This window comes from Bubalus kerabau, chromosome 8, assembly GCF_029407905.1.
Source record: "Bubalus kerabau isolate K-KA32 ecotype Philippines breed swamp buffalo chromosome 8, PCC_UOA_SB_1v2, whole genome shotgun sequence".
NCBI lineage: Eukaryota > Metazoa > Chordata > Mammalia > Artiodactyla > Bovidae > Bubalus > Bubalus kerabau.
Genome location: NC_073631.1, coordinates 46,785,945 through 46,813,691, shown reverse-complemented (window position 1 = coordinate 46,813,691; position 27,747 = coordinate 46,785,945). Strand labels below are relative to the sequence as shown.

At 37.5% G+C, this 27,747-nt stretch overlaps 1 protein-coding gene across 1 annotated transcript in view; it reads right to left on the bottom strand.

The window, feature by feature from the left end:
• GSAP (gamma-secretase activating protein) overlaps positions 1 to 27,747 on the bottom strand; it is a 98,174-nt gene that overhangs the window by 66,432 nt on the left and 3,995 nt on the right. Inside the window, exons 2-11 of the mRNA XM_055590160.1 lie at positions 21,057 to 21,133; positions 19,256 to 19,312; positions 17,282 to 17,351; positions 16,933 to 16,986; positions 12,751 to 12,839; positions 8,042 to 8,111; positions 6,275 to 6,324; positions 3,011 to 3,115; positions 2,722 to 2,781; positions 684 to 727 (exon numbers count right to left, since the gene is read on the bottom strand). Coding sequence (XP_055446135.1) covers positions 684 to 727; positions 2,722 to 2,781; positions 3,011 to 3,115; positions 6,275 to 6,324; positions 8,042 to 8,111; positions 12,751 to 12,839; positions 16,933 to 16,986; positions 17,282 to 17,351; positions 19,256 to 19,312; positions 21,057 to 21,133 — 676 coding nt within the window. The remainder of the gene's footprint in view (positions 1 to 683; positions 728 to 2,721; positions 2,782 to 3,010; positions 3,116 to 6,274; positions 6,325 to 8,041; positions 8,112 to 12,750; positions 12,840 to 16,932; positions 16,987 to 17,281; positions 17,352 to 19,255; positions 19,313 to 21,056; positions 21,134 to 27,747) is intronic.

Genomic DNA, 27,747 nt, shown 5'->3' with positions numbered 1-27,747 from the left:
TACATAAATGGCAATAGGGAAAAGGATACACAATATTTCAACTTTTGTCTAATTTTAAAATAATGTTGATGCTACATTTCAAAATAAACAGAACTGAATATTCATATATGATAAAATAAAGCTACTGAAATGTAGCATTTTGCAATTATCATTAATTCAGGAAGACTTTAATTTCTTCTGTGCACTTATGGCTTTGAGTCTATTTTTTCAAAAGTATCTCCTGTTTTTACTAAATGTAAAATAGTCTGGGGGGAAAAAAAAAGCTATAGACTCAGCTGAGCTATAAGTGGATTGACCTGAGACATCCTCTTTGATGGCAACAAGAAAAGGGTTCTGATGCTTCATTCTAAACATAGAGCTCTCTGACTCTGACTCTGAATCTTTTTATTGAATTACAGAGCACTTCCACACATCAAAAAAAAAAAAAAATGAAGATGCCCTATAGAAATAAATGGCTAAGAAAATCAATATGATTGCCTTTACATGGAAAAACCCTGTGTTCATACTTGATAACATTGCTTATATTCCCTATAGAAACAGAAACAGAAAAGATGACAAACACTCCCTCACATAAACAGAACATCAAATTATCCTTTTAGCAGTATATCACAGATTACGTTTAAATATAATCATTCTGTCCAGAAGTGTCTATAAAAAATAATAATAATTTAGGAGTAACCTACTTGAATCCTGAGTCACTTAATGATATATCCAAGGGTGCTTCAAACTGTCAAAAAATCAGGTGATAACAAAGCAAAAGATGACATTAGTTAAGTGATGATAGTTCTGGAAACCAGAGCAAACCTGACGACACTGTGCTTACATAATGATGAAGAGCTCCTTTAACGAGCATTATCTTCAGAGGTTATTTCACAAATCTACATAGAGAAAGTCCACTGGGAATATTCTGGAGTCTACATAAATCACAAGCTTGATGTATATTTAACAATCATAAATATACATCAAAATTTTGCTTCAGATTTGACTACTGTAGATGGGTTGTGTAATAAGTCAATTGGAAGGAGTAGGCTTTTATAGGACACAGATGATTGTGTAGGGAATGGTATCTTTAGAAAGAGAATGAGTGTGAGTCCAAAAAAAGGGGGGGGGCAGGAGGGGTAAATAAAATTCTTACAATGGTATGACGTCAATCTGCATTAGACAGCAATATTAATCCTAGCCAGGAAGAATAATGTTCTGTCCATCACAGATAAAGATACTTATGACTCCTCACTATAATGACACTTCTCACTACGCTCCAAATACTTTTCCAGGAGTGATTCTAGATTTTTACTAATTAAACTATATCCTCTCATCGACTTTAGACTCAATCCACCATCCTCACACATCCTTTTGGATCAAATGACGTATAGTCACGTACTACTGGCCACACCTACCACATACTGCTGCTGCTGCTGCTAAGTCACTTCAGTCGTGTCCGACGACCCCATAGACGGCGGCCCACCAGGCTCCCCTGTCCGTGGGATTCTCCAGGCAAGAATACTGGAGTGGGTTGCCACATACTACCTCCTACTAAATACTACCTCCTACAAACCCTCATTCTTAACCATGTTTCTTTATTGTGAAGCATTCAGTTAGCAGAAAGTCCCTGTGTGTGCTCTTCTAATCATCTATATTAATTGCATCTACTATAAAGCTGAAGCTTTGAGCTGACAGGAACTATTTTACTTGCTCATACAAGCTATTAATACATGATCGAGAATGCTAAAATGCTCTTTATGATAACTTTCATTAAAAAGGAGTAGTGAAGAGGAACTCAAAAGCCTCTTGATGAAAGTGAAAGTGGAGAGTGAAAAAGTTGGCTTAAAGCTCAACATTCAGAAAACTAAGATCATGGCATCCGGTCCCATCACTTCATGGGAAATAGATGGGGAAACAGTGGAAACAGTGTCAGACTTTATTTTTCTGGGCTCCAAAATCACTGCAGATGGTGACTGCAGCCATGAAATTAAAAGACGCTTACTCCTTGGAAGGAAAGTTATGACCAACCTAGATAGCATATTCAAAAGCAGAGATATTACTTTGCCAACAAAGGTTCCGTCTAGTCAAGGCTATGGTTTTTCCTGTGGTCATGTATGGATGTGAGAGTTGGACTATAAGGAAAGCTGAGTGCTGAAGAATTGATGCTTTTGAACTGTGGTACTGGAGAAGGAGATCAGCCCTGGGATTTCTTTGGAAGGAATGATGCTAAAGCTGAAACTCCAGGACTTTGGCCACCTCATGCGAAGAGTTGACTCATTGGAAAAGACTCTGATGCTGGGAGGGATTGGGGGCAGGAGGAGAAGGGGACGACAGAGGATGAGATGGCTGGATGGCATCACTGACTCGATGGACGTGAGTCTGAGTGAACTCCAGGAGTTGGTGATGGACAGGGAGGCCTGGCGTGCTGCGATTCATGGTGTTGCAAAGAGTCGGACACGACTGAGTGACTGATCTGATCTGATCTGAAGGGCTTCTTGTGGCTCAGCTGATAAAGAACCCACCTGCAATGCGGGAGACCTGGGTTCGATCCCTGGGTTGGGAAGATCCCCTGGAGATCTTTCAGGGAAAGGCTACCCACTCCAATATTCTGGCCTGGAGAATGCCATGGACTGTATAGTCCACAGGGTCATAGAGTCGGGCGTGACTGAGCGACTTTCACACAAATCACAAAATGGGTATAAAATTTCACCATATAGCCCAGTCATTTTCCGGACTTACCATTAAGTTAAAGTGCTCATCAGCATAAAACTGGATGCATTTTAAGATACTTCTTGATTTCTAAAAGAGAAAACAGAGTAAGTGACAAATTAAGGGAGGGAAAAAAAAACACTAAAGAGAGAGAAAAAGAAGCAACAAAAAAGCAAACAGTAATGAAAATCTTCATTATTTGTAATAAACTTTGACTGCTCTCTTCAATGAAAATGAAGTAACTAATAAATTACAATAATGATAATGTCAAAATTAAAACACTCCCATAAAAAAAGAGAGCCAATGGACTAGTTTTTACCTTCAGATAAATATAGTATAATCTCTGCTCTGACATATCCCACTGAGCCCAAACAAAATCTTCGGCTATTCTCTCTCTTGGGAGATGGCCAGAATTTTTAATTACCTAAGGAGGCAAAGAGATTTTAGAAATAAATAACTATTTTAAAGGAGAACATATCTGGGTTTCATAGTTATTTTGAATATTCTATCTTTATAGTACATGTAAATATTTCCACAGTTAATTTTTAGTTGCCACCTACCTCCAACACATACACATGGAAACTCTTTCCAAAAAAAGATTTAAGGTATCATTTCATTACTTGCTCTTCACAACACTCTGCAATAAACTATTTTATTCTTGTTCTTAGTTAGACAGACAGGCTGGGGCTGTTGAAGCCAAGGCCACACCTATCACAAATCGACAAGTAGGCAAATAGAAGATTCAAAGCTTCCTGTTTTGGACATAACACACTCAAGTATCTGCAGTCTAGAGGGCTTTACTACCAAAGGTCGACTGTGAGGACAAGGGAAAACTCAAGCCTAGGAGAGGGGAGTACTGGGCAACAATCCTAGGTCTGCCATAAACACTTCATGTGGCTTTGGTCATAGTTCTTACCCGTCCACCTTCTACAATGAGTATGATGATACTGCCCATTTCTCAGCAATACTTAATTATTCATCCTGATCCAGCTGAGGCATTGCCTCCTGTACAAAGCCCAATTTCACCTCCCAATATGAAGGCAAAGCTCCCCATCTCTGTATTTCTGTCACTTTGGCATGCTTCTATCACATTTATACTTTAATTAATGCTATAAGTCTACTCCAATGATTATGCACTCTTCTACAGCACCTTTATATTTTCAATGACTTGACTGTTTCTAGTATGTAGTAGTACTCAAGAAATACTTGTCAAATAAAGGGAAAGGAAATAAGGTATGCAAGGGTAAACTGAAAGAAATGCTAAATGTAATACAAGGAATTCAGAGTTCATTTTCCTCAAAATGCTCAACAAGCAAAAGCTATCTATACTGGAACAGGTGAGTAAAGAATGAAGACAAGTTGATGTAGGAGAATAAGGAAAAAAAGGGATGGACCTTTTTTTGATGGTCTGATGGACCATCAGAATGGTCCATATTTGTACCTAAACCCTCTCTAATCTCAAACAGGATTTCTCCCCTGAGGCTAAGTTGGAACTCAAGGGAGACACAGGGCAAGCAGAATCATACACCTCTATTTCTGTTTGCCTCGTTCCATCACATTTGCTGGAAAAAGATCTAAGGGTACTTATCTGACTCTTGGGGAAACCCATCTTGTTTCCATCTGATGGCAACCGAGGTTTATATAGCAGTTCTTCCCTCTCCAGAGTTACCTCACCTGTGTAAGTCTACATTGTTGTGTTCCCTGAAAATGCTGGGATAAATATAATACCATCACTTTTATATAGGGATGTTAGGGTTGTTATAGGGGTTATAGGTTGTTATAGGGATCTTAGCAGTGCCTCACAGAAGGGCACACGTGGATGAAGGTGTGCTGGGGTTGTATCATCTTGGCCAGGAGAATCCTTCCTGGGCTTCTGACAAGTGCCTCCTGGCCTCACTCTCCCGGCAATGTCTCTCACGACTCCCAACCCCTCTTCTCACCAGCAGTCCTCTGTCCATTTCCAGTTCCTGACTCCAATCTGTTTATTTAACTATCTCCAAATCCTCATTGATGGTTTTGGGATTTCGCACCTTGGTCCTTCCTCTCTGGCCTGACCATTTCCAACCATTGGCCTTATCTTTGCCCTCCCATCCATCTGGGGCCCAGAGCTCTAGTCACACACTTTCTCATCATTTCCCAGCCAGGCGTCTTGATTTGAGGCTTTTGATCATAGATACACAATTAACAAATGCCATTTCTCATTTCAATTTTGTTCACAGAATTTAAAATTAAAATCAGAGAAAGAGTATTCTGATGTAGACCATTTAAATATTGAAGGAAATCATTTTAATATCAGTAACATCACAAAAACTGTCAAGAAAAAAAGACAACCTAGCAAAAATATACACAAGAATATAACTAAACAATTTTCAGAAAAATAAATTCACATACCCAATAAGTGTAGAAAATGTTCAAACTCAACAATACTAAAGGAAATACAAACTCAAATAATAATGTTCAGCTCAGTTCAGTTCAGTTGCTCAGTAACAAACCCATCAAACTGGATTTTTTAAAAAGGGAAACACATCTATTATTGGTATGGATATAGGGAAAGGGTACTTTTATATTTTTCTTGCAAAACTAAATTGTTACAAGTCTTCTGGAAAGTAATCTGGCAAAATGTGTTGAAGTTTATTAAATGCATATAACCATCAACCCACTTATCATCCCTGAGGGTTTAACTCAAAGAAACATGTGTACCAAACCTGTAAAGTTAAAAACATTTGAAACGATTTGTAATGTAAACAAATAAAAGGGGGGAAAAGGCAATCAAGTGAATATACATCCATGGAAGAATGGTGACAAAATTGTGTACATCTATGCCAGGGACCGTTTGCATTTCTGAAGACAATGCACTAAGCTACTCTAGGTTGCTCGGCAGTAATTCCACAAAGTTCAATTAGGAAAGAGTGAATAATAAACAAACCTCTTGGTGTATCAGGGTGGGGATGTGAGACACAGAGGTATGGAGAAAAGTATGAAAAGATACACAATACACATGGTTATGAACAAAAGTTAGAGGTGAAGAGTCAAGGGGGATGTGGAAAACAAGCAAAAAAAAAAAGAAAACTGAACTATATAGAACCTCAGTATATATGTTATGATCTCATTTATTATATGCATGCTTATGTATACATGTATACAAATTAAGAGAAAGAAATTGTATCTCTGTTTAGAAACCTACAGGGATACCCCTGATATGTTAAGCAAAAGCAAAGGCAGCAAATTAATATCTATACTATGAATCTATTTTAGTAAAAGCAACTGAATCCCAGTATCTGTGCATTGAACCCTGAGTGAGGTACAAAGCGTGGAAGCATCACTCAAGGCTGTCATCAGTTATCTCAGGAGACTGATCGTGGTGGGGTTGGGGGTGGGGGTGGGCGGTGAGATAGATATGAAGGAGATAATCAACTCCTTCATGTATCTTATATTATTTCACATGTTACAACAACCAATCTATAACTTGAAAGACACCAAATAAAGTAGAATGTTTCCATAACATTAATACATCCTTAATAGTCTAGAAATGTTACTCTTTATGGGAAAAAACTCTGAAGCAAAAGGAATTTCAAATATTTACCACTCGATTTCCATCTTCTTGGACAACTTGGATATGAAATTGTTCAATATCTTTTAAAAAAAAGAAAACAGAAAGACAGCTTAACCTTCATGAAAAATATGAGTACTTTTTTTCACCCAACAGTTGTGAACTTTTTTTTAATATATAAAAGCAAAGCAGATTAAACAATTGGCTGAAAAATAGTGCTATCACAGATGGCAATCTCACAAGAAAGGTTCAAAACAAAACCCCACCTTTTTCCACCACTTTACAGTCTGTGTCAAGTCCAGCATTTACTCTGCTTCTTAATACCAACAACACCTGAAGCATTTAACTCTGCTACTCCCCTGGGTTAGCTGAACAAGTGTTTCCCTCCCCAATACCATCAGTCTTATATAGGGCTCATTTGGCAGGGTTTATCTTCAATTTCCAAATACCAAATACCTCTTAATATGAAAACATCATATAGAAAACTCATTATGCCAGATATTGGGGGGGTATTTTTATAGGGGTCATTAACAGAACACTATAAGCACTTTATTGATGTATAGATGGACCATTTTTCTCAGTAAGCAGTTTACATTGAGCCATATGTATCTTCTGTTGGTTCTAGTTAGAAAAATGTGAGATACATAATTGGGCCAGATGCTGAAGCTGAAACTCCAGTACTTTGGCCACCTCATGCGAACAGTTGACTCATTGGAAAAGACTCTGATGCTGGGAGGGATTGGGGGCAGGAGGAGAAGGGGACGACAGAGCATGAGATGGCTGGATGGCATCATTGACTCGATGGACATGAGTCTCAGTGAACTCCAGGAGTTGGTGATGGACAGGGAGGCCTGGCGTGCTGCCATTCATGGGGTCGCAAAGAGTCGGACATGACTGAGTGACTGATCTAATCTGATCTGATTGGAGAGGGCAATGGCAACGCACTCCAGTACTCTTGCCTGGAAAATCCCATAGACAGAGGAGCCTGGTAGGCTGCAGTCCATGGGGTCGCTAAGAGTCAGATATGACTGAGCGACTTCACTTTCACTTTTCACTTTTGTGCACTGGAGAAGGAAATGGCAACCCACTCCAGTGTTCTTGCCTGGAGAATCCCAGGGACGGGGGAGCCTTGTGGGCTGCCGCCTATGGAGTCGCACAGAGTTGGAAACGACTGATGCGATGTAGCAGCAGTAGCAGCATAGGAAGTGAACACAAACCAAATCTTCAGTCTTGTCCCTCCAATTACAAACCAGCTGCTTCACCTCATAACAAGAAAGACGGCTTCCTAGATAAGATGCACCAGTGAATTTTGTCCTTTCTCTATCCCTCCTTCTACTTGAAATCATCATTAAAGGATGTCCCAATCTTATCTCCCTCTACCTGAATTTGACCAAGTCACTATGTATCCTCGAGTTCTGCCATGGATTTCTTCTAGCTTCTAATACTGTTCCCTCTGTCCATCCAAGCCTCTCTCCTTACATTATAGTTTCAACTGTGACAGACATCCTAAAGAAGTATGGGCTAAAGAAGACAAAAATGACTGTTCTACAAACATTCTACCATGTGCCAAACTGGAAATCCATATTTGCAGAAGCCCATCACATATGGAGACAGAACCCAAGAGAACAAGTGAGGCAGAGAGAAAGTCCTTCCACAGGAGTCCTAGGTCTCCAATGGACATCAAAGTCAGTGGACTTTTGGATTGATGAGTGGACAGTTAGAAGCTTCCTCACATTCTATGCTTCACTAGGAGATATGCTGTTCATGAAGTCCCTATAGAACACCTAAAGATTTACTTACATTTCTCTTCTGAAAGCAGTAACAGATGATTCTTTGGTTGAGGGCAACTTTCAACATGTGGGTAGAGGAACTATAAAAAAGAAATTAAAGTCATAAGCAACTACCTTGCTTACACAATTATTTCAAAAAAAGTTATGTTCAATTACTGTACTACTACATACCATAGAAGGGAATGGGAACCGCAAAATAGTTTAGGAAAATCACATTCATACACACACACTATAGATGGAAGCAAGGAAGGAAAAGGAACACTTTCAGTAGCTCGGTTTTGCAGGAGGAGATTGATGGCAGGTCCAACACAATTCCTTTAAACAGTTAGGCTAAATTGTAAGTCATTCTTAGGGATGGTGCTTTTTATTTGGAATATGTGATTCTGAAGTCAATCAAAAACAATATCAATAAACAACATTTGAACAGAAAGTTCCATTTCACAAGCACCAAAAAAGAGTGATCGATAACAATTTCTTATGCAGCTAAACCTAGTGTTTAATTTGAGACCCAAGTAAACAAACTCTCCACGACAACTTCCAAAGTCCCACATCCGAGAGACAAAGCACAACAGAACCAGGGACTTTCCAGGAAAGGACAGTGAGTCACAGTGTGGCATGTGGTGGAGGGTTTACCTCAAAGTATTCAACGACTTTGCCACTGGAAGAAAAGGCCTGATCCAGCCCTTCCTCCTCCTCTGTGCCTGCCCTTATTTGTCAGCCCACAGGACAAAGTGGGCAGCCAGAAACACAAGCCTGACACCATCAGCTGTGATAATGAGGGGAACCTGGCCATGGGATGACTCCAGTGACTTAAGTCCTTCATTTATAAGAGTAACTATAAATCTGAAGTTTCACTTTGCAAAATGAAAGACAGTTCACTAGGTCCACTGGCTAATTTTGGGTTTTCTCTCCAAACTTAAAAGCATAATAAAAGAACAGAACTTTTCAAGTCCCTGTTTTACAGCCTACAGCCTTTCTAAAGACTAGGGAAATTTCTGACAAAATATATTACACGGTATCCTAACTTTTCATAATGCCAAATTAGAATAGATCTCGTCAACTTTTAAAAAGATTTATCTTTTTTTTTTTTTTTTTGGCCACACTGCAGCATACAGGATCTTAGTTATCCAATCAGGAATTGTAGCTGTGCCCCTTGCAGTGGAAGCTTGGTGTTTTAACCACTGGATCACCAGGGTAGTCCCTAGCATCGGTTAACTTTTAAAACTGCTTGTAGTCATTTCCCTTTGAGAAAAACAAAGCATTAACTCTATACCATTCTTCACAGCAGGGCTTCCCCAATGGCTCCGAGGCAGGAGACCCAGATTTGATCCCTGGGTAGGGAAGATCTTCTGGAGGAGGAAATGGCAGCTCACTCCAGTATTCTTGCCTGGGAAAAAGCCCATGGGCAGAGGAGCCTTGCGGGCTACAGGCCACAGGGCAGCAAAGAGTTGAACACGACTGAGCAAATAAGCACACACACATACACGCATTCTTCACTGCAATAAACTCAAAACTGTAAAATAGAAAGCAATGCAAAATTCAGCTATGAGAAGAATATAGAACTTATTTCTGCTGATTTGTGAAACTGTGTACACCAAAAAGGATACTTTGTGTACTGGAGTTGCGGAGAAGCAATGATGAGTTTTCACACAGATAATGGAAGAGCAAATACCCAATGCCTCAAAATAAGGAGAAACTACAGATTTGGTGTTCCCTGGGTCTCCGGAGGTGACCAGGGCCCGCTGGCTTAGGGCTGTGACCTAAACTGATGATCAGTTCTAAACCTTTGCCTGGTCTCTGTGAGGCAATCACGATTTTAAAAGTTCCATTCAGGTGGTTGTTTTTCTGTCGAATTTGAGGCAACCCTGGAGCAAGGCCTACAAGTGAGAATATACATAAGGCAGGCTTCAGACACAGATCTACAAAAGCATGCAACGATTTTGGAGATTTTGTTTTGTTTGTTTTGTGAGTAGGAATCTATATAGACCATACTGCTGCTGCTGCTGCTAAGTCGCTTCAGTCGTGTCCAACTCTGTGCGACCCCATAGACGGCAGCCCACCAGGCTTCCCTGTCCTTGGGATTCTCCAGGCAAGAACACTGGAGTAGGTTGCCATTTCCTTCTCCAGTGCATGAAAGTGAAAAATGAAAGTGAAGTCGCTCAGTCATGTCCGACTCTAGCGACCCTATGGACTGCAGCCTACCAGGCTCCTCTGTCCATGGGATTCTCCAGGCAAAAGTACTGGAGTGGGGTGCCATTGCCTTCTCCAATATAGACTATATTAGGTCAATAATTATTTTTGTAAATATTGAGCTATATTGTGATCATTAATATTCATTGATGGAAGGTCATACTATAGGCATGTGGACGTGGACAGTGTGTAATTATCCAATGAACTATCTGGAAGGTACAATCATGCTGGTGGGGAACTCTACAAGGGTCCCAGATTGAAATCCGGACTCCGCTTACTACTGTTCTGAAGAAGTGTCTTCATGAAGGCTGCATAGGTAGAGGGAAAATGTACTACTGGAAATCATCATGGGTGTTTTGAAAAGAAAAAGGAAATAGATCACAGGGTAAGACCAAATTTTGTGAACAATGAATGGTGTTTCTCTAAAGGAGAGCAGAATGGAGAGAGGGTGAAGGTGGGGATTTGCCATGGGTGGAGGCTTGGAGGAGTTTATTTCTTCAGAGGCCTGAGCATGAGAGCATGGAGCAGGGCTTGGAACTGGATGGACCAAGATGAGTGTGGGTCTACTTCACATGGGTGGGGGTGCAATCATGTACCTTGCATTTTTAATTTTTTTAATTAAGATAAAATGCATATAACAACATTCACTATTCTCAGTTTTCACTATTAATAATACGATTTAGTATCTTTAAAATATATTCAGAGTGTTATGCAACTGTATATTTGTAAAACCTTTTTCCTTCCTACACTCTTATTACCCATCCTTCAATAACATCATCATTGCCTACACAGCCCTGGATAAAAATGGTAAAGAAACCAAAAGAACATGCCAGAAAAGGGAGGTGTCCCACAGTCACCCCTGCACTGAGGACAGTGTAAATAAACAGAGTGGATTCCTGGGGGAGGGAATGTAGCTTAGAAGTTCCAGGCCAGGCCCTGTTTGGCAGCAAGCAGCAGCCCGGAGAGAAGCCAGGAGTGGTGGTGAAATGCACAACCGGAAGGACTGGCTGACAGTGGACAACCAGGCACATGAGAGACAACCCGTTCTGCCAACACATACTGCCAGAGGGAGACCCAAGGTCAGAGGCTGAGAGTAGGTAGGGTAGGGGGAGGCTACCCAAGGTAATTGTTCATGCAACCCAGCAGGAACAAGGGTAATCGATTCTTGTTCTCAGTGATAGCTACATTCCATCTGTGCCGGCATCAGTGCTCAATCGTTTTCAATTCTTTTTTGACTCCATGGACTGTAGTCCGCTAGGCTCCTCTGTCCATGGGATTCTCCAGGCAAAAATACTGGAGTGGGTAGCCATGCCCTTCTCCAGGGGATCTTCCCAACCCAGGGATCAAGCCCGACTCTCCTGCATTGCAGGCAGATTCTTTACTTTCTAAGCTACCATGGAAGCCCTATGTTCCATAAGGTCACCACAAACACTGAACTCTGAACCACTGTTCCCAAGGGAAATAGTGATAAAAGCTCCTATGAGCCTCTAGCTACAATATTTTTGTCAACAAAATAAAACTTGGTCTAATGTGTGTCCCTATTTAAAGACATTGTGGGATTCCCTGGTGGTCCAGTGGCTATGACTCCGTGCTCCCATTGTTGGGGGACCAGGTTTGAACCCTGGTCAGGGAACCAGGTCCCACATGTCGCAACTAAGAGTGTGCATGCTAAAAAGATTCCGTATGCTGCATCAATGATCAAAAGATCTGGTGTGCCACAACTAAAGATACTGTTGATTCGCTAGCAGTGAACTCAGTCAGCTGCACTATAATGCCTAAATGAAGTTTATCTAATGAACACACATATTTTCTCTGTAAAGTATATAGCAGCCTTTTTGCACTTAGAAACCTGAAACACTACTTCAGCAATACACTTGGAGGACATTTTAAACATGAAATCAACTGCCAAAGAGTGTGAAAAACATGGCATTAAGTTGACTATGAAAACAATGTTTGTTTATAGTCTGAGAACTGACTCTGAAAGGCAGGGTCACCTTGTTCTACCTCAGCTGGGAACATGTACATTGGGTGACAAATTTTCACATGTCTACCAACGACTGATTTGGGGGTTACAAATGAATTTTAGTGGGTAGCAGAATTTGCAAATTCTATGTGCAAGCAATGAGGATTGACTATATCTAAGTCTATTTGTGTTATACACACAGTGCTTCTGTACCAGTGCATGGAGTTGAGAAATTCAGGGATTAATTATGTCATTTAAACACAGGCATTTAACCTGTCAACTCTATGAAACATTAGATAAGCCATTTTCAAAGTTCCTTTCAATGTGTTTTGATATTCAATATTTTATCATGTAAAAACATCTATTATATCAAACAACCATGATGTAATAGAGACAGAGAGCTAGGTTTGAATTTTGATTTCCATGTTTGCGAGGGAAGAGGTGTTCATTCCAGCCATATCCATTCACTGGATTATTCTGAGGATTAAATGTGATAATGTGTATGAAAACACTTTTAACACCACTGTCTCTAGGTTTCATGCCTTTTGATTAAAGAGATCACTTACCTGTACCCAAATATAGCTATCCACTGCTTTTAGAACCTTCACATTGTTAATGGGGTGGATCTCGACCAACAAAGTTAAGCACTTTGATCCTATAAAGTAAAGGATGCTTTTAATAGTAGCAAAGCCCAGAATATTACACATTACTCTCACACATAGGCCTGAACTTTGAAAATGTAAAATGCATTACTTACTGTATTAGTTACTCCACAAACAAAAGCAGTTATCTTAAAATTGAGACTTCTTAAAACCGCAAATAGATACAGAAAACATCATAAAGGAGGAGTCAATGTACATGGAGTGAGAAACACGTTCCCACCCATTTCTCAGCTATTTCTACCATCACTTCACAGGCCCTCTCAGCTTTTAAGTCTAAATAAATACATCTCAGTTCAGTGTCACTACAATTCTGTAGCATAATGGCAAATACTGTTTGTGTAGGAAAATATAAAGATTTCTGATGAATGAATGTGTTAGGGTTGACAGCAACTAGCACAGGGACTGGGCTTCCCTCAGGAAGGCTGGAGCTGGATGGATAAAGACTCACTTATTTCCTTAGAGTCACATCTGAGCAAATGTCATTAAAGATAGTAATTAGGAGGAAGTTTTGGACACAGGCTAGAATGGGGTTACCACAGATATCCAAAGTTAGACCAACAGTTTCCCTCCTCAGAAAAGGAGTTGCCTTATATTTGAGTTCTTATAACAGCTCTAATATTCTCATGTGCTTCCTCAATGACTTGACTTTGAGTAATAATTTACAATTTGGAGATGGTACAGCAGCCTGGAATTGAATCAATGCCAGTTTTCACTATTTAAGAAAGCAACCTAACAGTATTGCTTTATGTCAAGAAAAAAAAAATGTAAAGAATATAAAATATTTTCTGGGATATTGCCTCACATTTTCAAGAACTGGATATTTCTATAAAAATACCTTTTAGAGTTTACTGAAAGCAAAACAGTGAGTGAGTTATTATATGGGGTCACAAATACACAACAACAACAAAAAATCAAAAGCAAATGTTGTTTGGTCGATGGGTACTTAGAATAAAAATTCCAGTGACAGGTCATTCACGATTCAAAAGGGCTATAAACTTCTAATAACTGAGACAAGGTAAAGTGAGATGCTTAGGGAGTCTGCTTGATGACTCAAAAAAATGGCTCTAAAAATAAGAAATATTGATGTCAAAGATACTTGTGAAGAAAAATAGACTGTGAAATGTGGGAATGACAAAAAAAAAAAAAAAAAGCAATTTTCCTTATTGTCTTAAGTATATATAACTAATTTAATACAGTAAATAGTACAAGTTGATATTTGACTATTTCATCTCTTGCCCAAAAAGTTTATAGATTCCAACTAGGGGAAAAATCTTTTTAGGGGGCAGGCGGGGGAATATTCTCATTGGAAAAATAACAAATCACCTATATTCAGCTTTTTTGTCAATGAATCTGTTCCCAGATGAGATTATCAGCTAAATTCACTTACCTTTAAAATGCGAGGCTTATCGAGGGCAGGGCAAAATTCATCTTCCTAAACTAATTTTTCATTTCCTTAGGGCAGCCCAGATGCTTAATATAAGTAGCTTAATGAAAAGAGTAATTGGACAAACAGAAATGTCTCTCGATAACATACCATGTGCTTTCATAGTGTAACGGGAAGCACTCTGGAATAGGATACTAGAGATATCAATTCTAGTTTAAAATCTGTCGCTAACCTGATATTTATACTTCAATAAACAACAAAGCTTTCCTAGGCCTTGGTGCTTTGTTTTTAATTTATTTTTGCTTTTTTTTTTTGGCCACACTGAGTGCAGCTTGCAGGATCTTAGTTTCCCAACCAGGGAATGAACCCAGGCCCCAGCAGTGAAAAAGCCAAGTACTAACCACTGGACTGCCAGGGAATTGCCAGTGTTTTGTTATTTAAAAAATAAAGTGAAGAACTACAGATTCAGATTATTTCTACAATCACTTTCAGCCCTAAAATCCACAGTGATTCCATTACGTGCTTAAAGTTGTCTTAACAATTCAGAGAATCCAGGTATCAATGGAGCCTGGGAGTACATCACTGAAAGGCAAGACAGACCCGGCAGGACACCAAAGCTGTAGGGAGTAGAGCAGCAGGACCAAAAGGGACAGCATGGATGGACCTCAAGGTGTTATGCTAAGTGAAGTAAGTCATATTAAGAATGAAATAATGCCATTTGCAGCAACATGGATGGACCTAATGAAGTTAAGTCAGAGAAAGACAAATATCAAGATATCATTTATACATGGAATCTAAAAATATATATATACCAATGAACTTATTTATATAACAGAAACAGACTCACAGACATAGAAAACAAACTTTACTAAAGGGGAAAGGGTTAGGGAAGGATAAATTAGGAGTTGGGATTAACAGATACGCACTACTATATATAAAATAGATAACAAGTTCTTAGTGTTGAGCACAGGGAACTATATTCAATACCTTGTAATAAACCATAATAGAAAAGAATCTGAAAAAAAAAATACATATGTGTGTAACTGAATCACTTTTCTGTACACCAGAAACTAACACAATATAGTAAATCAACTAAAATAAAAGACAAATACCATATGATCTCTTTTATATGTGGAATCTAAAAACCAAATCAAACCAAAACCAAAACCAGGTTTATAGATACAGAGAACAGATTGGTGGTTGCAGGAGGCAGAGGGTAGGAGGTAAGGGGAGAAATGAGTGAATATTTTTGCTTTGTTTAAACTGAATTTAAATTAAAAAAAGAAAAAAAGCACAAGGATAGGCATGGCACAGGGAGGGTGAAGAGTGAGAAAAAGAAAGAACCTGGTCTGATGCAGGTAAAGGTACATATTGTGAAATAGTGAAAAGCTTGGAAGAATTCAGTCAAGTCTGGTTGTTTAGAAGCTCTGGTTATTAGAACTTTGGAATTAAAGCAGCTCCATGGAGAGTCTGCAGCATTAACTGACCACAAAGGCTCCTGGGGTCCTGGAGCAGCAGTGGGGCTCACGACACTGCCCACAGGGACCTGCTATGCCTTAGGGAAAATGTCATACCCCAGGAAGGGTGAGATGGGCAGCTGGGCCTGGCTTCCTGTGTAAAACCATTTCCCGAATAAAACAAGTTTGCATGGCCTCGGCCAAGAAGAGAAGCACTGCTGACAAAAATTTTGTCATAAAGTTTGTAGACCAAGGAACTCTATCTTGCTTATATGAGATACATTATAGTCTGTCTCATTTGCAATGGAAAAATCTCATGATAAGCAACAGTGTTAACATCTTGAGGCAAACTACATTTTATAATCAACTGGCTTATCAAGTTATTCACAAACAAAAAATCAGCCTTCAGCAAAAGGCAAAATATTTGCATAATATTTGTTCAAAGGACTAATCATTAAAACAGATCCTATAGTACTTTATGGTCACATAATTTCTGAAATTGTAGCTGAACAAAAGACTTCCTAAGGGCTTCCATGATCTGTCTGCAACTCATGTTCATTTCCTGCTGGCCTTATTGCCCACCACTCTGCCCTTGTTCACTCCAGTCCAGCCTCACTGACCTCACTATCCTGGAACAGCCTGAGAGTCTACCAAGCACTCTGGCCTCAGGGCCTTCATGCTGGCTGTTCCTTCTGCCAGAAATGCGCTTCCCCATGCTGCCGCTGCTTAGTTGCTTCAGTGGTGTCTGACTCTGAGACCCTATGGACTGCAGCCTGCCAGGTTCCTCTGTCCATGGGATTCTCTAGGCAAGAGTAGGTTGCCATACCCTCCTCCAGGGGATCTTCCTGACCCAGGGATCAAACCTGGGTCTCTTGCATTGCACAGATGCATGCTTGCTGCCCGCCTCCTTTCAGGTCTCTGTTTAAAAACTCCTAGGATCATCCCTCAAACTATCTGGGCTCAAATACTAACCTCTTCCCGACCTTTGGTACCAGCTTCTTTCTGCCTGTAGCACCTGTTTAGTCTGCAGGTGCTAACTGCCTTTTTTTAATATTTCTGTTATTCACTGTTATATTATTTTCTGTACTTTCTTGTTTACTTGGAAAAAATGCAAAGAACATGCCTGACATGACCTTTGCCTTTGTATTCTGAGATAAAGCTATTTGTAAATATGCTTGCAGTTTGACTTAGTAGTTCAATAAATCTTCATCTATCAATAAGTACTGAAAAGTATAATTTCATTACCTGGTTGAAGCTCATTACTCCTTCCTTCTTTAGCAGCTTGAACTAAACTTGTAGCTAATGGAAAAAGAAAAAAAAAATCCATTAGCAAATGATCTATGCAGTAGCTTGTTAAAGTTTACCAGATAATACCCAGAATCAGTGAAGGCTCAAAGGATCTGTCAGTGGATGATCAAAGTAAAATACAAAGCACTCTTTATTGTAGGTAGACTCTACAGATTCTTTATTTCAAATCTTATCTTGAAAGTACATCTTTTCCCATAATAATCAACTATTGTAAAAATTCAATACTTTGAAACTCAAAAAATATAGCTTAGTTCTCGAATTGTGGCAATACAAGAGTTCAACTTACCCAGCAAAGTTTTCTCCTTGTTGACTGAGCAACTGACAACTTGCAAATCTTTCTCAAATGTATAGAGATGCTATTAAAACAGAAGTATTTTTTAATTTGGAGTTTCATGTTAAATAACAATTTTATGAATGCAAATCCCCACTCAGCTCTTTAGCAAGTATCACTGTGGCAAGCATTTTATTAAAGGACCACCAATGAACCAGTTTATCTATACTGAGAAGTTTCAGATTATTTTTTAAGAAAAAAGTTTGCTATTGTAGGCCATGTTTGGCACTGAAATTTAACCATGAGACAACACAGTGTAGTGGTTAAAAGCACAGACCTTGAAATCAAGCTAGACCCAGGCTCAAATCCTAATTCTGTCACTTGCTAGCTGTGTGACTTTGGATGAGTTACTCAACTATTTTATCCTCCCATCAGCAAAATAGGAATCATGTTACTACCTATCTTGGGAGATCCTTAGAAGTGCTGAGTTAAATAATCCATGTGAGAATACTTACTACAATGTCTGCCACACATAATACGTACTCAAGGGTCAGCAATTAGGATTATGAAGGCAAGTTAGTATTTTAATCAAATTACATAACTATGACATCATTAACGATGCCTAAGAGACTGTCACAAGTGCATCTCCTAAAGGATGCCCATATTTAGAACACTGGCAAAGTAATCTGCTATTTTTATCTAACCTGTATTTTATTTTCTTACTGTTTAAATGTTGCAAGATTCTATTTCCTGGAATATCAAAGAAAATTAAAATGGTCATGCAGAAGGAGGATGTGAGATGCAGACTGAGGAAATGGAGACAATCACAGTTATATTAAGCAAACTCTCTTAAAACATATTCAGGGTATAAGGAAAGATAGAATCTTAGACTTCAGGAGAGAACAAGTTAAGAGAAACAGCGACTAGCAGAACTATTACGAAGGTAAATAGTACTTGCAGACTAACAAAGCACTGAAAACATACTAGAATGCAATGGCCAAAAGTTGATAAAAAGAAGTCAGGAAAAGTAAACTTGAGTTAATAAGAAAGCTCTGAATTCATGTAACAAATTATGGTTTCCTTTATTCTTGCTCTGAGGGATTCTTATTTATAAGTAAGAAGAGGCATGAATGTATATACTTAATTGTAACTGCTTCATCCTTTTAATTATGTAATAACACACATAGTCTAATAAGTGTTTAAAACACGCAAACACTACCAAACAAAAAGTCTAAGTTCTCCATTATATTCACCCTATCCCAAACCCTTTTGAAAAAGAAACATTTTGTAATTTACTCTGTCATCTTTCAGATCATTCAAAATGAGTTTTTAATATATTTACACCCATATATTATGTTATTTTCTTGCAAGTTTTTTATAAAACATAAATGGAATGCATTATCCTGGCAACTTGCTTTTTCATGTAGTAATGTGTTTTGGAATGACTGTGACAGTGTACATCTATAGACTTCTCAGTCTCTTGATATTTACAAATCATTTTTACATAGACACAAAGGGACCTCCTCCCATTTGCCTCAAGAATTAGACAAGCCTGTCACATTAACCAATGTCTTATGTGAGCTGTCTGGGGAAAGATTAAGAAAAAGAGGCTGGTTCTACAACTGGATCTTTGAGAAGTAATGAGAAGAAAATCAGTGAAGTTCTGCAGAAACAGAACTCAGAGGTCATTCTGACATTCTAAGCTTCTGGGAAACACACATCCTAGGGAGGCCACTGGACTTCCTACATTCCTACAGAATACTGGATAATTGGTTTGAACCTGTTCAGCTTAAATCTCAAAGGACTAAACGACTATACAGTTGACATTTGGTCCAGGAGTCCTCACACTTTTTTTTTTTTTTAAAGATAGTATAAAAGGACAAGAGAAGGAAGACAAAGAAATATAAAGTAAATTTGTATCTTAAAAAAAGGAAAACCAAAGGCAGTAAAGTAACTGAAAACTAATGTATAATTTATGGTGATTTTTACCTCATTTTGTTTGGTTTGGTAATCATACAATCCAAAGAAGACATTTCCCTTATTGTCCTGAAAAGAAAAAATTAACTAGATGTTTATTAAAGGTCATTGTTTAGGAATTAACTAGTTTTAAATGAAATCTGCAATAATTCAACCAGTATTAGCAATAAGCACTCTAAAGGTAGCCTGCTGTGCATGTCAGAGAAGGACTGAACACGTTTCCGATGGCAACACAGGTCAAGTGGTGAAAGGGAACCAAGAACATACAGCTCAGTGAGTTTGAGGGAGCCTGTCTATAGGACACAGCATAGTGAAGGAGCAAATCTTTTTCTACTTTCATTTATTTCTGTAAAAGAATATGAACGATGGATACTGAAAGTAGGTAGAATAAGTCCATGATAGTCTTATAAGTAAAACTTCTTTGCAAATAGATGGCGAAACAATGGAAACAGGGACAGATTTTATTTTCTTGGGCTCCAAAATCACTGTGAATGGTGACTGCAGCCATGAAATAAAAAGATGCTTGCTCCTTGGAAGAAAAGCTATAACAAGTCAAGACAGTGTATTAAAAAGCAGAGACATTACTTTGCTGACAAAGGTCTATACAGTCAAAGCTATGGTTTTTCCAGTTGTCATGTACAGATGTGAGAGCTGGACAATAATAAAGGCTGAGCACCAAAGAATTGATGCCTTCAAACTGTGGTGTTGGAGAAGACTCTTGAGAGCCCCTTGGACTGAAAGGAGATCAAACCAGTCAATCCTAAAAGAAATCAACCCTAAATATTCATTGGGAAGACTGATGTTGAAGCTGAAGCTCCAATACTCTGGCCACCTGATGAGAAGAACTGACTTATTAGAAAAGACCCTGATGCTGGGAAAGCCTGAAGGCAGGAAGAGAAGGGGACGGTAGAGGATGAGATGGTTGGATGGCATCACCGACTCAATGGACATGAGTTTGAGCAAACTCCGGGAGATGGCAAAAGACAGGGAAGCTTGGCAAAGAGTCAGACATGACTAAGTGACTGAACAACAACCAAAAACTTCATGAATCATAGAATTCCTTGAATGTAGCATCCTCATCGATACAACTTAAAATAACTTCTTTAAGCAAAAAAAGTACAGTAATACAACTTGCAAAGCAAACTGGCCACCAATTATTCTTTAATGTTTCACTATTACAGTAAAATTATCCACGAGGTTAAATTTTCTTTCCTTAGGACAGTTAACATTGAAAACACACTGTTAAATAATAATGCCTCAAAACCCTGAGTATACAGAAATCCTAACAGATGATGTACAGTAATAATATTCAATGTTTTCTCAAAGATAAAAACATATTGATTAAGTTTAAATATCTCTTACTTGGCATTTTTCCTCTAGAGGATGAAACTGTTCATTTATTCAAAACCTTTGAGCACTGTATCAGACATTGGGTATAGTTTTATTTTATTTAAAAAAGAAAAAATATTACATAAGACTGAATTTCAATTACCCTATTCAATCTCACAAAACAAAAAAAAGTCATATGTTAAAGATTAAATGCCAACAAGTCTTATTCACTATACCTTCAAAAGATAAAGCATAAAAGTCTGTTGAAAAAAAAAATATATATATAAATGGTTAAAGAGTAAATTTTATGTTAAGTATGTGTGCGTGTGCTTAGCTGCTCTTTGTGTTCAATGCTTTGTGATCCCATGAATGCTTTGCTCCTTTATCCATGGAGATTCTCCAGGCAAGAATACTGGAGTGGGTTGTCATACCCTCCTCGTGTTATGTATATTCTACCTCAATTTAAAAAAGAATATAAACTTACCTTATAGGTATAAATAATATTTCTGTTTCGTTCAACATTTAGTACACGTAAGCACTCATAATTGTTTTCTAAAACACCTAAAACAGAAATAATCACAAGTTAATATCTAGAAGGAGATGTTTAAAAACATATCTAACAATGGTGAATGGAATTGTTTCCTTAATTTCTTTTTCTATTTTCTCATTATTAGTGTATAGGAATGCAAGGGATTTCTGCGTGTTGATTTTATATCCTGCAACTTTACTATATTCATTGATTAGCTCTAGTAATTTTATGGTGGAGTCTTTAGGGTTTCTATGTAGAGGATCATGTCATCTGCAAACAGTGAGAGTTTGACTTCTTTTCCAATTTGGATTCCATTTACCATTGCAACGAAAAGAATAAAATACTTAGGAATATATCTACCTAAAGAAACTAAAGACCTATATATAGAAAACTATAAAACACTGATGAAAGAAATCAAAGAGGACACTAATAGATGGAGAAATATACCATGTTCATGGATTGGAAGAATCAATATAGTGAAAATGAGTATACTACCCAAAGCAATGTATAGATTCAATGCAATCCCTATCAAGCTACCAACGGTATTCTTCACAGAGCTAGAACAAATAATTTCACAATTTGTATGGAAATATAAAAAACCTCGAATAGCCAAAGCAATCTTGAGAAAGAAGAATGGAACTGGAGGAATCAACCTGCCTGACTTCAGGCTCTACTACAAAGCCACAGTTATCAAGACAGTATGGTACTGGCACAAAGACAGAAATATAGATCAATAGAACAAAATAGCCCAGAGATAAACCCACACACCTATGGACACCTTATCTTTGACAAAGGAGGCAAAAATATACAGTGGAGAAAAGACAATCTTTTTAACAAGTGGTGCTGGGAAATCTGGTCAACCACTTGTAAAAGAATGAAACTAGAACACTTTCTAACACCATACACAAAAATAAACTCAAAATGGATTAAAGATCTAAACATAAGACCAGAAACTATAAAAATCTTAGAGGAGAATATAGGCAAAACACTCTCCGACATACATCACAGCAGGATCCTCTATGATCTACCTCCCAGAATATTGGAAATAAAAGCAAAAATAAACAAATGGGATCTAATTAAAAGCTTCTGCACAACAAAAGAAACTATAAGCAAGGTAAAAAGACAGCCTTCAGCATGGGAGAAAATAATAGCAAATGAAGCAACTGACAACTAATCTCAAAAATATACAAGCAACTCCTACAGCTCAATTCCAGAAAAATAAATGACCCAATCAAAAAATGGGCCAAAGAACTAAATAGACATTTCTCCAAAGAAGACATACAGATGGCTAACAAACACATGAAAAGATGCTTAACATCACTTATTATCAGAGAAATGTAAATCAAAACCACAATGAGGTACCATTTCACGCCAGTCAGAATGGCTGCGATCCAAAAGTCTACAAGCAATAAATGCTGGAGAGGGTGTGGAGAAAAGGGAACCCTCTTACACTGTTGGTGGGAATGCAAACTAGTACAGCCACTATGGAGAACAGCGTGGAGATTCCTTAAAATACTGGAAAGAGAACTGCCATACGACCCAGCAATCCTACTGCTGAGCATACACATCAAGGAAACCAGAATTGAAAGAGACACATGTACCCCAATGTTCATCGCAGCACTGTTTATAATAGCCAAGACATGGAAGCAACTTTGATGTCCATCAGCAGATGAATGGATAAGAAAGCAGTGGTACATATACACAATGGAGTATTACTCAGCCATTAAAAAGAATACATTTGAATCAGTTTTAATGAGGTGGATGAAACTGGAGCCTATTATACAGAGTGAAGTAAGCCAGAAGGAAAAACACCAATACAGTATACTAACGCATATATATGGAATTTAGAAAGATGGTAATGACAACCCTGTATGTGAGACAGCAAAAGAGACACAGATGTATAGAACAGTCTTATGGACTCTGTGGGAGAGGGAGGTGGGGGATGATTTGGGACAATGGCATTAAAACATGTATAATATCGTATAAGAAAAAAAATAATAAAATTTAAAAATTAAAAAAAATATATCTAACAAAAATATATCTGCGTTAGATTTTAAAAGCCAAATACAAAAGAACACTGATAATTCCCTCATATAGAGCTTAAAAACAGGGAAAGCTAATCTATTTTACTGGAGATCAGATTAGTAATGACCTTTAAGGAAGAGGAAAGTAGTGATTAGCAAGTATCTCAAGGAAATCTTGCTAATGGAAGTGTACATTGGACAAAACTAGCAGAATCTACTAAGGCTGAATATATATGGCTCAACAATTGTCTGTGTACTTATATCTCATCAGAAGTATATACATAATCTGGCAAATGACACATATGAAATATACAGCACTATGATTCATAATAGCCAAAACTGGAAACCCAAAATATTCATCAAGCAAAGAACTAATAAATCATGATATATTCAAACAATGGAATGCTATGTAACAATAAGAATTAATTAACTTGCTATAAAAGACATACATACATAAATAATTGAGTAAAGGAAACTCATATTTTCATTCCTCCCCAAAAGGCACAAACTGTATGATTTAATTTATACACAAATTTCAAAAACTGGCGAAAAGAATCTATGGTGCTAGATGAATGACAGCTGAAAAGGAATATGAAGGGGATCTTTGGGGTTCTGTTAGTGTTCTCCTTCCTGCTCTGAGTGCTGGTTCCACGGAGGTGCCTCGCTTTGTGACAATTAACTGACCTGTGCACTGTGATCTGTATACTTTTCTGTATGAAGGCCATCTTCAATGACGGATATAAAGATTGTTTACACAAAACATTTAACTTGTAAGTTAACTGATCATCACCTTTCTTCTAAAATTTTAGGATATTCCTCTGAATTCTACAGTTAAAGGATTTAAACACTGGTTAGAAACAGCATCGATAATTATCATCATTAATCAGAGAGAAATGCATATTTCCCCAATTTCCTCAAAATAAATTGCTTAAACTTGACTCATCTTCCCCACACAAGAATAGTGTTTTTGATGTTAAAATATCATGTTGATTATGACAAATACCAATATCCAGAAAAAAATATGCAAAATACCCTATAAATCAGAGCAAATTTCAGCCTGTATTCCTGATTAAAAAGGAAAAATCAAGATACAAAATCAGGATAATTGGTGAGCTCAATCCCTGCACTGGAGCTGGCAGTGGGAAACATTTAGAGAGGCAAAGAGCAGGTTCACTGAGAACCCAGGAATCATCCTGCGATCTCTCTTCCAAACTCTTTACAGAAAGAAACTGCATGGATTGTCTGCAGACAAGGCAAAGGGAGGGGCAAGTGTTGCTTATATATGTGTATAGACAACTTTCAATGTCTAGTGAGGTATCAGAAACACTTCTCAATGATTAAAAAAAAATAATCCCTTGGTCTTTTAGGATAATAGTATGATTCAGTTGGCTTACTGCTGAATAGCAAAGAAAAGGTAAACAGAATGAACTGTTTCCTCTATCATACTTATAATAGGAAAATGGGTAATTACTGAAAAATCCTTTAAGGTAGATTTTGCAGACATCTAAAGAGAATTTCTGTGAGTTATTTTTCATCCTGCATATGACTCAAAACTCCTGGAATGTAATGTGTCAATATTTTGCAAAGTATTTTTTTTTTCTTTCCAGATTATAAGGATGCTGGGACTTTCTCAAAAGTACACTTAAAAGGTTTTAACTAAGATAAGAAACTCCTTTATAAGAATCTTGCTAAGAAAATCCAATTTCCTTGCAAAAGCACACCTATTTTCAAATCACTATAATATTAAGAGAAAAAAAAAGTCTTCAACAAGTGCAGATTACAAATGATATATGCTTATTTCATTAAATCAGTGGTTCTCAAGGCTGGTTGTGTTAGAATCATCAGGGGAAATTTTGAAAGAACATGGATGCCCAAATCCTGCCCCCAAATATTCTGATTTTTTTGAGCTGGTAAAGGTCCTACTCTCTCCTGTGTGTGTTTTTAAGTTCGCTTTGTTACTCCAATGGGCAGCCAGAACTGAGAACCACTGAAGTACATATTTACAATATACATTAAACAATATTTATTAGACAGCACAATTATAACCAGCTTACAATGTAATCATTATATACAGATTTGAAGGAAATAATAAAAATTATGCCTTCATGGGTCTATTAGGGAGCAATGATTGCAGTCTTAAGTAATCCTGCAGTTAAGCACATGGTTCTCATCTCTATGACATTTGCATTAGATAAATTTGGCAATACTGGAAATCCAGACACTGGCATCTCACCACACACTATAAACCCGCTAGCCCTTCCTCTTCAGATTAGCTGCTCATGGTTTAGACACACCCTTTTAAAAGACTTATTCAATAACCTCTTTGCTTATTCATTCTGACTATTCTCCCACAGTTCATCATTGGAAAGTCCAGGAGGAAGTTTAGCAATTTCAAATGAGGAAATGTGGTTTAGTTTTACAGTTAGTTAAATCAGAGTTCATGAAGAAAAAATGTAGCATTTTGATAGCTACTTGCATAAAAGTAAATCTATTATTAAAAAAAAAAAGTAGATACTAAGGGTGTTGGCAAAGTTACAGCTCATGTGAAATTTAAGCTGGTTTGCCACATAGTCTCATCCAGCTCAGTGTATTCTGTGCTAAACACCAGTGATTTCACTTTAAAAGAAGATGTTTACCAAGTATGCAGATTTGGTTTCCAACTGCTAAGAAATAAGATAAATCTCATATAAAAGTATTTCTTTTCTTTCTAATGACTGTTGGAGCATGGGGAGTCTCACAGCCTTATACAAAAATTTGAACTAGTTTCTAAAACACAGATCAAGGAGTGTTAAAATATGATTATACCTATGACATTTCTATTCTGTAAATAATTCACATAAATCCTCCTGCTCAACATGACTAGGTGCTATAATTCCTAAACTTATGAAGTAAACATCATTATGTGATTTATATTTCATATTCTGGATAAAATGAGGAAAATCAAGGGTGGGGTGATGAAGCCAGAAAGAGAAGAGACTCAGAAAAGGAGACTAGGAAAGTAGGGGGAGGAACAGTGAACAGGAAGGACAGTGGCAAGAGAAGACTGAAACAATAAAGAAAAATAACGTGGCAAAGCCAATTCTCTAGCCCCCAAATCTGTTTGGGGATATCTAGGAGGCAACAACAAAAGCACTACCCTTGAGGCAGTCACCTGGTACAATATATCACATCCCTGGAAAAGATGAATAATTACAATATTAGAAAGAATAATTAGTCTGGAATATTACTAAATTCTAACAAATTCACAAATCTAGTGCTAATTGAAGCAGACAAGGAGACACAGGAATGGAAACCCACATTCTTCCTGGTCTTAAGTATATGTGACATTGAAACCTCAGAAAATTCACATACCACAGACTTTTTCTTAAGTTTCCTGAGGATCTGATGTATTCCAAGAGGAGATTAAGCATTAGACACAAAAATTAATACATAAAATCTATTATATTGCTACATACCAGTAATAGTACATATAATGTTTTTAAATGTGCCATTTATCAGAGCAACAAAAACTAATAATTGCCCAGGAGTAAATCTAGTAAATTTTCATGGAGAAAATTCTAAAACTTGTTAAGAGTCATAAAAAGGCTCTAAATAAATAACAGGCTATATACTTTGTTCACAGTTGGGAAGATTTAATATCGTAAAGATGCAACTTCTCCCCTAGCTGATCTATAGATTCAATGTAACTCAAATTAAAAAATCCAACAGACTTTTTGGTGAAATCTGACAGGGTGATTCCAAAATCTAAATGTAAAAACAAGGAGCATAAAATAGCCAAGAGGACCCCAACAGAGACTGAGGTGAGGAGACGTACTCTACCAATTACAAAGACTTAACAGAAAGATAGTTACTAAGATGTCTTCACCTTATATTGACCAATGGAACAAAATTTAAAACCCAGAAAAGAAGACTCACAAACATGATGTTTAAAGGAAGTGGTTTTGCTGTCAATGAGAAAAGGTAGGGCTATCTGGTTAGTGACCGTAGAACTACTAGCTATTAACAGAGAAAAACAATGCAGTTGACAAAAGAATATTTTAACACATGTAAGCTATAGATAATAACAAAATAAAACCATGTAATGACCACCCAGCTTAAAAGTAACAGATATCAAGAGTACTTCTAAAGGCTCCAGTGTTCCCCTGATTCCTATATCACATTACATACAGAAATACATTCCAGGTGAATTTAAAAAATAACAAAATTCACAAAGAAAAGCTTTAAAGCTTTTAGAAGTTAATATAAAAATGTCTTAATGGCTTCTAAGTTTCTTTAAAATATTCCAAAAGCACAAACCATAAAGGAAAAACACTCACAAATTAGACTACATTATAATCAAGAACTCTTATTTATCAAAGGTAATTACAAACTGAAAAAAAAAACAAAAACAGATGCTTGGAACATATATGATAAACAAAGGACTAGAATCCAGAGTGAAGAATGCCTTAAAATCAATTAAAAAAAAAAAAAAACCCACAACAGACAAAAGGATGAACACCCTACAGAAGAAATACAAATAGCCAGTTAAGTATATAGAGATGTTCAACCTCAGACCATAAAGAAGTATTATTTAGACCCACCAGTCTGACAAGAAATTAAACACTTGGAAAAGTCAAGAGCTT